This window comes from Pecten maximus, chromosome 13 (genome assembly GCF_902652985.1).
Source record: "Pecten maximus chromosome 13, xPecMax1.1, whole genome shotgun sequence".
NCBI classification, from domain to species: Eukaryota; Metazoa; Mollusca; class Bivalvia; order Pectinida; family Pectinidae; genus Pecten; species Pecten maximus.
In genome coordinates, this window is record NC_047027.1 from 10546714 (window position 1) to 10563084 (window position 16371).

General features: G+C 35.9%; 1 protein-coding gene across 2 annotated transcripts in view; it reads right to left on the reverse strand.

The window, feature by feature from the left end:
• Positions 1-16371, reverse strand: part of LOC117341073 — a 56131-nt gene that overhangs the window by 17203 nt on the left and 22557 nt on the right. The window contains exon 1 of one of the 2 annotated variants that reach the window (XM_033902904.1): positions 13546-14457. The exons of the other annotated variant lie outside the window; for it this stretch is intronic. Within the exon in view, the coding sequence (XP_033758795.1) occupies positions 13546-13636 (91 nt within the window). The 5' untranslated portion in view covers positions 13637-14457. Of the gene's footprint in view, positions 1-13545; positions 14458-16371 lie in introns of those variants that run through there. 2 annotated transcript variants of the gene reach the window in all.

Below are 16371 nucleotides of genomic sequence, written 5' to 3' on the forward strand. Positions count from 1 at the left end.
GCATTTTTAAAAAATAACAAGAGCGCTGACTGACGTCACACATAGACACAAGACCAGCTTTTACTCTAGTTTGTGTTGTTCTTTGTTTTGAAGTGTTGTTGTTTTTTGGAGGGGGGGGGGGGGGGGGGGGGGTCGTTGATCTTGAGATCGTGAGATACAAGAAATGAATGGAGATTAGCATGTCTCGTTGTTTCTACACAATCTCCCGACTGGCGACGGGATTATATCCTAGTCGTATCGTGTTTACAACAAAAATAACCCACGTGACGGAAAGAGCTGGAATTTGGACGGATAAAATGAACGTCTATATTTTGTTCCGTTCATTTTTCTCAATAAGCTTAAAATACCCCATGCTAATTGCGATACGATAAGACATCAGACTCGCCGCATATAATGTACATCAGTTTTATAATTCACCTATAAGTTGATAACAGATAAGAATATACAGTAATACAGACAGGCTGCATCCTTCCCGACCTCAATCGACATAAAACTCTCAATATTCCCCGTCCCCATCTCTATCCTGGCCCAACGTCTGAAAACATTACCAGAGGAATGCTTCATCGCTAATTTATCCTGGCTTATTTGCAATCTTACAAACGTTTAAGTTACCTGGCGATGCCCTGTAATACATCAAGCCAATATCCCCGTCTGTCGTTAATTTCGTATTCTAAACATTATTTTTAAAAGCTGGACGAGTGTGTACATTGAATTATGATTGTTAAATCGTTTTTCAGACTGTTTCAGCAAATTTTAGTCGCATAGTTCCGTTAATTAACCTTTAGACGACACTATCGAGATCATCAACAACAAAAAATGTCGGAGATAATTTGAAGTCGGTATGAATAATGAGAATTAAAAAAAAAAACCTTGAGGAATTTTTGAAATTACATTTTTTATTCCTTATCGTTTGACTACCTGTTCGCCAGGAATTTATATCACAGTAATACGTCTTCTGGATATTGGATATTCTTATCCGAGGGACTCGACAGGTTGGCCCATATTTATAAATTAAAATAAAACGTGACCTGAATCGATAATTAAAACAATAATAACATGATTTTTCATGAAAAAGTAAATTGAACGGGATATAATGACAAAAACAGGTAATTTATTCTCCAGATATGGGGCAGACTGAGTCGGTAAAACCCCTGACAAAGCAGTCGTAGGTAGGATTTCAGGCATGTGTTCCTATCCCTACTTTAAACGATTTCATATTTACAACATCAATATAACGATATATATGGGAATAGTAACGTCAGGCTATCAAGGAAATGTTAACACACTACAAGATTAATTTCTATGAAAAAAGCTTCTACCTCGATCTAAAATTTATTAACAGTTTTTGGCACCCAAGTGCATGTATCTCTATTATAAAGTTTAAAACTTAATTTATCGGTATCTTACATTGTAACAAAATGATGATATTTTTTCCGGCTCTAGCTAACAGTTGAGTTCCGATATCTTGGTACAATAGAAAGTGAATTAAAATATGGAGTTCATCTATTACCTCATCTACTTGACAATGCCTCACTTTTGGTTTGGTTTGGTTTGGTTTTATTTGTTTAACGTCCTATTAACAGCTAAGGTCATTTAAGGACCGCCTCCCTTTTGGTCTTCAGTTAAGCGTTCGCCCCTGTGAGGAAAGCTTTGGGTTCTGTCCCCTGGCCGAGACATACCAGAGTCATTAAAAATGGTAGTTGCTACTCCTGCTTAGCGCTCAGCATGTTAGGACTGGGACGACTGGTTCGCCCGTTGTCAGTATAATGTGACCGGTTGGGGTGTCCTGCTTGGTGTCTTCGGCAGTATGCTTCAGTGAGGTAGCACTATAAATCGGCAGAAGTTCCGGCCTATCACAAGGAGACTTAACACGAACATACCGCAGCCTCCCAACACACACATACGCACTCACCACAGGCATGCATGTCGCACGCACAGGAGGCCGTCTTTGAATGGCCTTAGCTGTTAATAGGACGTTAAACAAAATAAACCAAACCAAACCAACCTCATCTACTATCTCATAAGTACAATTGAAACAGGTTCTTAAATTACTATCTAAATTTCCATAATGACCTGCTTCAACTCAAACCTGAGCGACCCCTTTTCTAAGTTTGGATATAGCAGCACGTGCACCAGGATTCATTACACTAAAGCATACATTGCTCTATAAAAAATCACGTTTCATTTTGTTTTAATTATTTCGACAGTTTCCTACAGGTGTGCTATCGATTGTAACTATTTCTTGAAAAAAGTATTGTCGAAATTGTCCTGGTATACAAGCGATAGAACTTGTGTTTGTTGTTCAGTGTGAAGTGAGGTAGTCACCAACTACTACCAATGCTCATGGCTCCATGGGTAATTAACCAGTAAGTAGACAAAAATGTACAGTATGCACGTAGAGGAGTTTGTTTCCCCTTTATTTTTGCAATAAATGTATACCTAGTCGTCAATCATTGTTTTATTTCTTAAAAGCATTAATATACCCCCATCACTCATATTTACCGAGTAACGTATTGTTATCAATCATACAAATTAAGGTTGTAACTACATACAAACTACGTAAAAGTGTTATCAATATATATATATAGTAAACAAGTACAGTATGGAGTACATACCATGTCTGATAAATTGTTCGGTTTTGATATTAATATATTCACTCCCATAACTTTTATTTTTATTGATGTTAGATTGCATGTAATTCCTAATATTACTATTTACAGAGTAATTAAGGTAACAGATTACTAACGGCTTGCCATCCCTGTTACTGAAGATATAACAGATGCTATTAATATACACAGTAATGCCTCGCGATATTGCGCAGGGATGGATGGTAAACTGTCGATAAGTATTAATGATAACGAAAGAAGGTTAAAGCAAGGGTAGTTACTACCACTGATGTTACTGGAGCTTTTATAAACTTTTAACGAAAACAGTTGTTATTATTTGGAAGCTTTTAAACTGTTTTCGATTTCTAAAGTCCATTGATAAACATAATGGCGAACGATGCGTTCGTTTAATTCCGGAAGTGTCGTCAGACTGAAGTCATTGTTATCAGCATTAGATACTATGGGTGTTATCACAGGGGCTTGGCACGATTTTCCAAATGATGGTCCATATATATATGTATTATAGTGTCATACATATATATATGGACCATCATTTGGAAAATCGTGCCAAGCCCCTGTGGGTGTTATCTGGGGCGATGACGTTACACGTGCTGACCTGATACCAGAATGACGTATTTTATATTGTCACGTGACCAGACATGTATCGTTAAACATAAAACTAAGGAGATGTCACCTTGTACTGTAAATAGTACCACGTGTCTCTTCATGCTGATTGTCAGTTCACTCTAAATACAATTTCCTTACAATGTTTAGGTGCAATAAAGCTCTCAAATTACAACGATATGTTCTGTATGTAGAATGTTAAATTAGCAATTAATTATGACAACGATAGAAAGCAAAATATCTAATTCATTTAGAATAATGTTGAAATATGTTAACGTGTTCAGTCTCTGTCTTTGACCGCACCCACCAACCTCCACCACACCCGTATCTATAGAGAATCTTTATTTACACCTTGACGTACCTGGTCCCATATAAACAATCGTCCATTTCCGTCGTATAACAGATGATTCATTTTCTATCGGTATTTTCAATTACACTAAATTCAACTTTCTTAATAATCTAGATATACAAAGCTTAGTTAGCTCCACAGAAATAAAAAAAAATTGTTTACAGTTTTCTATTTCCATCGCGATATCTACGAGGCCCCATCTTTCGTATCTACGTTACAATTTGAAGAGTATCCGATGTTCTAGTGACAAGTTTTAGCTACAGTATTTCAAAAAATAACTCCAAATTGAATGTCAGTATTCAATCATTGTTAAGATGATCAATCATTTCACAACCTGTAAAATGAACACATGTTTATCGATCTATAATAACAGCCGAAGTCGATACACATCTTATTTCAATATTCAAATGTAACTTACAATTACTATATATAACCTTCTGGCTTAAAATAGCAGATGGTAAATGTGCGTCATAGTATACAAATATTTTCAAAATACGGATTTTTTTTTAAATTTTATAACTGGACCGCTGCTTTGTAGTATGCTTATCTATCCGATATCAAAGATATTTATCCGGACAGATAACGAAGATTACCGGTAAAATATCTTATTTAAATATCCCAATTCCATTGGCTCTCTTGAAACGTTCATATAGTGTAATAATATCGACATGTACTGCACGTAATACCTATATCGAGATAACTGGTTTACACAGTATATATATACAATGTATAATGTACACTCAGGTGTTACCGGCCTTAGATAACGTCACGTGTTACAGTGTTAACAGTATTATATGTGAGTGTTTGGTCCAGTAAAAAACACACCAGATAAGCTCGATTTAGCTCTGTCTTTTATTCTAAATCTTTCCTTTAATAAACTTTCAACAAACGTTTATCTCTGGAGATTTAAAAAAAAAATGCCGAAAAGGCAAAAGTGTACCTGTACCTAGACACAGGACTTAGTGTAACACGTTTATACCGGTAAAGGTTTAGACAGCGCCTGAGAAGGTGACTTCCGAGGTTAACTACAAGGCCCTCCATACCAAACAAACTCTATACTGATCTGTTACTTCACTCGAGTCCGTTTATATATAGGGTTTATAATGTAATAGTGCAAATGCTCGTATTGATTAATTTCCTGCGACAAATGGAGAAATTTACAGCATGAAATTCCAAACTTTTACAAGTACATAAGATCATATGAACTTTAAATACTGGTGTCTTATAAAATCATTATTTTACTATTTAACTTATTAGTCATTGGGACCAACCTCAATGCGTGCTTGAATGTACTTACGGTTGTCTCCCCTTACTTGACTCTGGTGATTCCGTAGCATCGATGACCCGGGACCCAGGGGTACGTTATCATGAAGACTGCTTATATTCCAGACACACAAGATGTTTATTAAAACAGAAGATGGAGTATTCTCGTGGAGTTTACAAATGTATGAAACTAACCGTTTTAATGAGCGGGGAAGTATATTCTAAGTTATGGTAGCAACTCTCACTAACACTCGTGTGGCAACACAGAGTCGGAACTTCTCAAAGTAATTAGTAAGTGACTTTTTAACGGCACTAATTGTTCCGAAATTATTTTAAAAAAACGACCCGGATGGATGATTTTGTGACAGTGTTTCACAAAATAAACATAACTATCCACTATGACGTTTATATAACTGATATCGATCCTTACTGTACAACAACACCACAACTCGAATACACAATTCTGGTAACATATGGGTGCCGCACAACATACATAATGTACATGTACCAACTACGTGTAGTTATACAACCCTCTGTCAGTGCACACCAAAGTTATTGGCAATTATTCACGTATTACAGTTATATTAAATAGAAACAAAAAGCGCCGGAAAAATAATCACGGGCGTGATACAAATATTAGTAAATGCTTTCCCATCAAGGTCATTTTGGCGTTTGAAGTCGCCACTTAAAAGTCAGCGTCTTGCTGATGTTTACACACTACATATAGACACACGGAAAACCGTTTGAATGGTGCCACGCGTTGTTATCCTGTTATCGCTTGAATGAATCTCGATTCCAGCAAGTCTCGCGAGAGACAAAAACGTATTTATGGCAGTGTATGTTATTGCCAAAAACGTTGCTATCTATAGCTCCCTGGCGTTCTTGAACATACACAAATCAGCTTGGAAATATCCGTTTGAGCAAGGACAAAGATTCTAAAATTGGACCCATGTCTACAGGTTTACACTCTAGACACCACTATATTTAAAGTAAATGCATCAAACGAGAAACAGCCTCACTATATATACTGTACGCAATGTGTTATACAAACACTTTTAAGAAATTAGTATGTATTTGTTGACGAGGATACGAGAAGGAATTGTTTTCGATGTGATACATCAAAATAGTATGGTAGATTTAAAAACAACCGAGAATACATACACTTAACTCGTTAAAATCAGGCCAAGATATTAACAAAACCAGTACAACAGAGATAGACCAGGTGCTCCGGGAGGGTACGCGTAGTGATGTCAAGTGTGATGTCACTGTGATCGCAGTGTGGTCTCAGTGTGATATAAGTGTGGTCTCAGTGTGATTTCAGTGTGATCTCAGTGTGATGTCAGTGTGATGTCAGTGTGATGTCAGTGTGATGTCAGTGTGATGTCAGTATGGTCTCAGTGTGGTCTCAGTGTGGTATCAGTGTGATCTCAGTGTGATGTCAGTATGATCTCAGTGTGGTCTCAGTGTGATCTCAGTGTGGCCTCAGTGTGATCTCAGTAAGATCTCAGTGTGAGCTCAGTGTGGTATCAGTGTGATCTCAGTGTGGTCTCAGTGTGATCTCAGTGTGGCCTCAGTGTGGTATCAGTGTGGTCTCAGTGTGGTCTCAGTGTGGTATCAGTGTGGTATCAGTGTGATCTCTGTGTGATCTCATTGTGATCTCAGTGTGGTCTCAGTGTGGTCTCAGTGTGATATCAGTGTGATATCAGTAAGATCTCGGTAAGATCTCAGAGTGATCTCAGTTTGGTATCAGTGTGGTCTCAGTGTGGTCTCAGTAAGATCTCAGTAATATCTCAGTGTGATATCAGTGTGATGTCAGTGTGGTCTCAGTGTGATATCAGTGTGGTCTCAGTGTGATATCAGTGTGGTCTCATTGTGGTATCAGTGTGGTATCAGTGTGGTATCAGTGTGGTCTCAGTGTGATATCAGTGTGGTATCAGTGTGGTCTCAGTGTGGTCTCAGTGTGATATCAGTGTGGTCTCAGTGTGATATAAGTAAGATCTCAGTGTGATCCTAAGTATAACGTAGTTACACACTGAATGTATTGTACGCGAGTTCACTAGAAAGGTAACATAATTAATTCCCAGAGACATCATAACGTCGATCAAAACAACTCTCCAGGATCTTCATCAACATGTACAGCATGTACGAAATCGATTTTATATTAACGATCGTTCGTTATATATCATATAATTTAAGAAAATGTTAGTTACATGTATATACAAATGCATAAAATATTTAAAATGTAAGTAGACAATTAATACTCACAATTAGATAATAGATATAAGTATGTCGTTGAGAAGTGAATCCCAGTGTCGGTAAAGTCTCGTGCGCTAGGTTCGTGTCACATGCTCGGTCTGTAGATATTATCCACCCTAGCAAATGTATGTTAGTAAATATACAGTTGTGCACGAATGGGCGTGTCCTACATGTACGTAACGTCATTGGTACAACCAACATAGTAACCAAGTCAGGGTGGGCGTGGCCATGTTTACCTCGGTGACAATATCTATATACGGAAGTTTCCCATAGCAGAATTATTTTCGTTTTTTGTCTTTCGATCGATCAGGTAGCATGGCCATGATTTAAGATGCGATATAAAGTTTTCGCCCGATTTTGGTAAATGGAGTTTTGTCCCATTTCGACAAAATTGTTTTCCAACAAAGGCTGCCATTTAAAGCTAAACAATTACCATCACGAAGCTTGAATAATAATCGGTCCATATGACTACTAATTTTTTATTCATTCCACAAACGTGAGTGTAAAAAAAACGTTCTATGCTTCTGATTAATGTAACCTCTAAAGAATCGCCTTTAATCTTAGTCGCGGGGTTTAGTTTCGTTTGGTTTACTTAGTTTAACGTCCTATTAACAGCTAAGGTCATTTAAGGACGGCCTCCCGTGCGTGCGACATGCATGCGTGTGTTGCGTGCGCCTGTGTGTGTTGGGAAGCTGCGGTATGTTCGTGTTAAGTCTCCTTGTAATAGGCCGGAACTTTTGCCGATTTATAGTGTTACCTCACTGAAGCATACTGCCGAAGACACCCAGCAGGACACACCACCCGGTCATATTATACTGACAACGGGCGAACCAGTCGTCCCACTCATAATATTCATTTGTTAATGTACATATTTTGTGCACTGTACCGTTTACGAGAATAATTGACATTGGTTATCGACATTTAGCGACTCGCAAAATTAAAACGGAACGATCAAGCAAAACATCTACGCCTTACGTCCTTACGTCTACATACATCGTACCTGTAATGCGTATTTTAATGACGACATTTCACAACTACTTACTTATATAGAAAAGTGTCCTCGTGAGTGACGATGTTATTTTGACAATAACTAGTTAATCATTTAGAAATGATTGTGTTTCAAGCTTTTCTCCACACTTTTTTACACACTTATCCGTCTGATTACCAACCAGTTGTTTACCTTCAGGATGAAAACAGGCCGCATCGTTTTCATTTAAATCGTCAAAATCACGGCAACCATATTTTATTTTAGATTTATTTCAGTCATATCCGATGCGACAAATACGCAGCGTTTATATCTTACATTGTATTTAAACATCTTGGTAAGCTTACAATGCTTTCCTATCTATAGGCTAAATACATGTTATGATGCACAGGAAACCGTGATAAACCAGAACTACTATAAGATTAATCATCTTGAATAAAAAAAACAACATAGAGTTATAAATACATAAATATATCACTTTGTTGACAATTCCGCAATGTTTGTTCTTAAAGCCGTAGTTTAATAAATATGATGACTGATTTACATTGTTAATGCTCCCTGTCACGTGGTGCTTCGTATACAGCTTGTCTTTCGATCGTCCGTGTAAGAGTCAGTACGCCGTATAACACCATGTTGATATGGTTATCTCTCGGATCGTAATCGTATCTTTCATCCCCCAACTCCGCATATCTCCCCAACACTCCCGGCCCCCAACCCCGCATATCTCCCTAACACTCCCGGCCCCCAACCCCGCATATCTCCCTAACACTCCCGGCCCCCAACCCCGCATATCTCCCTAACACTCCCGGCCCCCAACCCCGCATATCTCCCTAACACTCCCGCTACTATAAAGAGACGCTTCTCTGAATATAATTCGAACTATCTCTGCAATTCACAAATATTTTTATGGTTTCGATTATATTTGTACGAACATGCCCCCATTTAACCGGGATTTTACGTGCGTCAATGAGAAGATAGCTTAATCCCACGCACAGGGCCATGAGGACCAATCACGTAGTATATATCGTTATACAGCGGCGTTAGATCACCCCAAGAAAAGTGAAACTTTCACCAGAGTTCCATGACGGAACAGGAGTGTGGAGGAAAATACTTATCTAAGTAACTATATTTTGGAACGGTCATACACCAAACAAACAAAAAGATAAGTCGAATATGCTCGATAAGTCACAAGACCCCTGGTTGTAGGAGCCAGAACCCTGTGATCGCAATACACATTTTTATCACCCAATCCATATGATCGAAGTAAAAGTCTAAAGTCATCAGGCCCCTATGATAACATGTCTAAAATTGTCAGGTCCCTATGATAGAATTACACATTAGTATAAAATTGCTAGGCAGCTGTGATCGTTACGCATGTGACCAAACCCCTGTTACCATAATACAAAGTTTAAATCACCAGTCTTTTGTTATCGAAACACAAATAATTAATCAACAGACTCATGTGTTTGTGATAACAAATCAAAAATCACCAGTCTCTTGCATTCGTTACACAAATAGTAAACCACCAGATATCTTCGGCCGTAATACATATCATAAAGCTTCAGTCTCTTGTAATCGTACACAAGCCCCTGTGATCGTAATACAAATCTTAAATTACTCGTCTTTTGTATTTGTAACACAAGCCCCTGTGATCGTAATACAAGTCTATCAACTGATTTGAATGGATTTTTAATATTATGGGATGTATATGGAACCAACTACAGCTGATTTAGTCTCACGAAATACACGTCAGCCGAGAGTGCCAGGTATGTCCTGTTTAAGTTGTGTAATAAAGCATTTCTGACAAACTTCTATATTTTATCCCTCATATTTCGAGTGAGCGTAGTCAAACTGTCTATTTGTAAATGAAGTACATGTTGTGTATGGTTATGTGTGGTTGACGAAATCCACTCTTAATTATAAATCCTAAAATAAAAACAATGTATATATACACATATATATCACTTCATAAATACCTTTAAAAAAAACTGTCGTCGATCAAACATTTAATTGAGAAAAAAAAACACCGATACGTCCCATCATTCATATTAATACCGAGTTAAACTCTGTTATAGATCATACATCTTTATACAGGAACAAACTACGTTAGAGGGACGGGAACTATCAATCTTCCTCGTGTCGAAAATAAACACAAGCACAAATAAATTACAGATAATTTCCGTTCCACGGAACGTAATGCCGTATAATATTATTGTCCTGTATCCATATAAAAAGGCTGTTTTCCTTAGTAACTATTCCTGGTACAAAATACATTGATACATTCGGTAGTACTTTCTTGAACATAAAGCATTTTATACATAATTGCACAAACTTCATAATATGCCCAATATTACGTTATGATTATCATTTCACAGAAAACTCACTGACTGATGCATGTGACATGTATGTATGACATGTATGTATGACATGTATGTATGACATGTATGTATGACATGTATGTATGACATGTATGTATGACATGTAAGTATGACATGTATGTATGACATGTAAGTATGACATGTATGTATGACATGTAAGTATGACATGTATGTATGACATGTAAGTATGACATGTTTATATAACCTGTTTTATCCAAGATCTCGGTTTTTTATTTATGTACATTTATTTGATAAAAATATCAATTTCACATAAGATACTGAAACATTTCTGGAAATGACACATCCTTGTATAATGCTTTGCATCGATACGTTAGCTAGTTTGGTGTAATAGTATACGAGATCCAGTTTTGTATAATACTTTGTATATATTTAGTATACGAGATCTAGTTTTATATAACACTTTGTAGATCTAGTTTTATATAACACTTTGTAGATCTAGTTTTATATAATACTTTGTAGATCTAGTTTTATATAATACTTTTTATATATATCTAGTATACGAGATCCAGTTTTATATAATACTTTGTAGATCTAGTTTTATATACCACTTTTTATATATATTTAGTATACGAGATCTAGTTTTATATAATACTTTGTAGATCTAGTTTTATATAATACTTTTTATATATATCTAGTATACGAGATCTAGTTTTATATAACACTTTGTAGATCTAGTTTTATATAATACTTTTTATATATATCTAGTATACGAGATCCAGTTTTATATAATACTTTGTTTATATCTTGTATACGAGATCTAGTTTTATATAATACTTTGTAGACCTAGTTTTATATAATACTTTGTATGTATCTTGTATACGAGATCTAGTTTTATATAATACTTTGTATGTATCTTGTATACGAGATCTAGTTTTATATAACACTTTGTAGATCTAGTTTTATATAATACTTTGTTTATATCTTGTATACGAGATCTAGTTTTATATAACACTTTGTAGATCTAGTTTTATATAATACTTTGTAGACCTAGTTTTATATAATACTTTGTATGTATCTTGTATACGAGATCTAGTTTTATATAATACTTTGTTTATATCTTGTATACGAGATCTAGTTTTATATAACACTTTGTAGATCTAGTTTTATATAATACTTTGTTTATATCTTGTATACGAGATCTAGTTTTATATAACACTTTGTAGATCTAGTTTTATATAATACTTTTTATATATATCTAGTATACGAGATCTAGTTTTATATAATACTTTGTATGTATCTAGTATACGAGATCTAGTTTTATATAACACTTTGTAGATCTAGTTTTATATAATACTTTGTTTATATCTTGTATACGAGATCTAGTTTTATATAACACTTTGTAGATCTAGTTTTATATAATACTTTTTATATATATCTAGTATACGAGATCTAGTTTTATATAATACTTTGTATGTATCTAGTATACGAGATCTAGTTTTATATAACACTTTGTAGATCTAGTTTTATATAATACTTTTTATATATATCTAGTATACGAGATCTAGTTTTATATAATACTTTGTATGTATCTAGTATACGAGATCTAGTTTTATATAACACTTTGTAGATCTAGTTTTATATAATACTTTGTTTATATCTTGTATACGAGATCTAGTTTTATATAACACTTTGTAGACCTAGTTTTATATAATACTTTGTATGTATCTTGTATACGAGATCTAGTTTTATATAATACTTTGTATGTATCTTGTATACGAGATCTAGTTTTATATAACACTTTGTAGATCTAGTTTTATATAATACTTTGTTTATATCTTGTATACGAGATCTAGTTTTATATAACACTTTGTAGATCTAGTTTTATATAATACTTTGTTTATATCTTGTATACGAGATCTAGTTTTATATAACACTTTGTAGATCTAGTTTTATATAATACTTTGTTTATATCTTGTATACGAGATCTAGTTTTATATAACACTTTGTAGACCTAGTTTTATATAATACTTTGTATGTATCTTGTATACGAGATCTAGTTTTATATAATACTTTGTATGTATCTTGTATACGAGATCTAGTTTTATATAATACTTTGTAGATCTAGTTTTATATAACACTTTGTAGACCTAGTTTTATATAATACTTTGTATGTATCTTGTATACGAGATCTAGTTTTATATAATACTTTGTATGTATCTTGTATACGAGATCTAGTTTTATATAATACTTTGTAGATCTAGTTTTATATACCACTTTTTATATATATTTAGTATACGAGATCTAGTTTTATATAACACTTTGTAGATCTAGTTTTATATAATACTTTGTATGTACAATGTATCTAGTATAGGAGATCTAGTTTTATATAATATTTTGTAGATCTAGTTTTATATAATACTTTGTATGTATCTTGTATACGAGATCTAGTTTTATATAATACTTTGTATGTATCTAGTATACGATATCTAGTTTTATATAACACTTTGTAGATCTAGTTTTATATAATACTTTGTATATATATATTATGTTGGCCCGGTTGGAAGCGTAAAAGGTTTTTACTGTGAGAGGAAATCGGAGTAACCGGGGAAAACCCACGTGATCAGGTAGGTGTCCCAATACCGGTAAACCCACGTGGTCAGGAAGGTGTCCCAATACCGGTAAACCCACGTGGTCAGGTAGGTGTCCCAATACCGGTAAACCCACGTGGTCAGGTAGGTGTCCCAATACCGGTAAACCAACGTGGTCAGGTAGGTGTCCCAATACCGGTAAACCCACGTGGTCAGGTAGGTGTCCCAATACCGGTAAACCCACGTGGTCAGGTAGGTGGCCCTTATACCGGTCAACCCACGTGGTCAGGTAGGTGTCCCAATACCGGTTCACCTCTGATCGGAGAGTCGCTCAGGGAAAGGTGAATATATTACCACTCTGATTTGTCTATTGATATATGTTAATTTGATGTATCCGTTCGTATATGCCAACATTAATATTACAGGTATATTGTAATTTGTTCATTTTATGTCACACATCCAAGTGCACTTCTGTATGTAGGTGTCCACAAATTCTGTACTATTATGCATTAGAAAGTTGTAATGCATCACTTACCATCACGATTTAAGGAACTGAGTCTGGTAATGTATATCACGACGTCATTTCCGGTGTGTATCCGCGTGCTGTGTCGCGCCAACTCGTCCATCGTCGTTGTGCTTGCGACTAATAACCGTCCACGGGTTGTCCCTCTATCCAGTTCCGTCTAATTAAAATGAGACAAGGTATGTTATAGTCGTTTACGGAGAATACCGAAGGTTCCCGAATTAAAGTATGGACTGTCCTCCCATCCACTCTACTAATCTAAAGAACGAAGAATACATAGTATTACGTTCTCGTACCACAGATCGTCCAACTACCCAGACAACAATAACATATGGATGATGGCAAACTCCAGTCACACATAATATCAGGCTTGTCCAATTTATTGGTCACCTTTAGGTTGTCCTATACTACGGTCACCACAAAATCAGGGATGTCCCACTCTGCGGTCACCACTAGCATCCGGGTTGTCTCACTCTCCTGTCACCACTAACATCCGGGTTGTCCCACTCTCCTGTCACCACTAACATCCGGGTTGTCCAACTCTCCTGTCACCACTAACATCCGGGTTGTCCCACTCTCCTGTTACCACTAACATCCGGGTTGTCTCACTCTCCTGTCACCACTAACATCCGGGATGTCTCACTCTCCTGTCACCACTAATATCCGGGTTGCCTTACACTACGGTCACCACTAACATCCGGGTTGTCTCACTCTCCTGTCACCACTAACATCCGGGTTGTCCCACTATCCGGTCACCACTAACATCCGGGTTGTTCGAATCTTTGGTCACCTCGACGTTGACCGTGGTCCTCTTCCCAGCCGTCACTAATCCACGTATTTGTTCCGATATTTTTCTTCCTCAAAAAGCTAAAAGTATCATTCGTTTCAACGACAATGAAAATGACCGATTTCCGAATTATTAAGCTATATCTTTATAGTTCGGCATTATACTGTGTGTAGATCATTCACGTGCCGCCCCGTCGAACTCTTTAAATATGACAAACAACGTCTCGTACACATTTATACAAACCACATATCGAGGGCCGTCTATTAATAAAAGACATCGACCAACCAATCTCATCTCCGCTATAACAATTAGGGGCACGTGCTTCATTACAGACGTAGATAACAGACACAGCGCTCTGCCAAAAACAGATGTTCACCTCACAAGTAAGGTACAAGGTATGTTTTATTATAAAGACTATGACCGAGACACATCGTACGGAACACAAGTCAGCCATTTTGGAATGTATTCATTTTGATGCAATTCGCAATACGTGCATACATGTAGTTACAATATCTATATTTAACGTGCTCAGAGCTATAAATTGGTCGGGGATTCTTAAACACCACGACGGAGATCACGTGATTTTAGTTGGTCGGGATTACGGACTTCAAAATGGCGGCACCTATACCGTGCACTGAAAACAGGGCTATCCAAGATACATGTATAAGTCCGTGTATCAGGTTTCCATCCGACCCCAGCGTCCACAAATTCTTCAGACAGGTTTTTGATTTAACATGATACACTAGATTTCTTTGAAAGTAGACCTCAAGCAGTTCGACTGATATATTCTAGAGTGGATCGAAACTTCATATAATTCGTAGTGCAACAGACTTTGCATGATCGTAGCATACATGGACTATCATATAACTGTGTATGATCATCTTCATTGCATTTCATTTCATTGAATATTTGAGTAAACAGCTTAGATTGAAAAATGAAAATGCTTTCTCTGCCCTGAAGCTAGATTGTAAGAATTCTACTTGCTGCCTAATTGCATGATCGTAAAAGGCGACTAAATTTGGGATCTTATCTTTTCTTTCCTTTCTAAATAATTTGTTTTTTTCTTCCTAGTGTTTCTGTTAACAATGCATCACTTCTGGCCGTCAGTTGAGCATTCGCCCTTGTGACGGAGATTGTGCATTTGAGGGAGTGGGACGACTGGCTTGCCCGTTGTCAATATGATTCAGATTCTTTATTTTTCCAAGAACCTTACGGCTCATAGGCGCATCAATAATACAGTATACAAAGAATACAATTATTCACGTCTAATAAACACACTCGCACACACACCAACATCAGTAAATAACTACGTAATCAGGAGAGTGATGGCTATGTGTAATAATACACAAAACTTAACACACAAAAGTGTTGAATGGTAAAAGTAAGCATTGTAAAAATTACACATAATAAAGTACAAACTCATAATTGAGAATAATTAACTGAATATGTAAGAATAAGCTGCAGTGTTGTACACTATAACTACTAAAATATTACTGGTTATCACGCTGCCTTACAGCAAAATACAAAAATTTGGCAGTGTTGCATAGTTCTTTGACATTGTTTACACTCAAAAGTTTTATTAACTTGAACACACTTGGACTTTTGTAATAAAAAAATTAATGTATTTTTCCCTTAATTCCTTATAAAATGAACACCTCAAAATAAGATGAAATTCATCCTCAACATCTGCTACATAATCTATTTACTCTATTAATATTGCTATGACGTCCAGTTTCTATATTAAGATTATGCGCAGATAATCTAAACTTTGTTAAGATACGTTTATATTTTGTTTCAATGGGTTTACATAGATAATATTGTATATCAAAATTATCAGTAAGATGTTGGTACAAAATATCATTTTGATGAGTTTTTAATTCTGCTAAGCATTTCCTGTTCATTAACTTCTAATAATTTGTTTTATAATATCATATGCCACAGAGACGGGCAACTCGTTCTCAAATAAATAACGAAGACCTAGAATTGACAATTCATGTTTAATATTACACATCCAGATATTATCATTTCCACTCACACACTCGTCATAACAT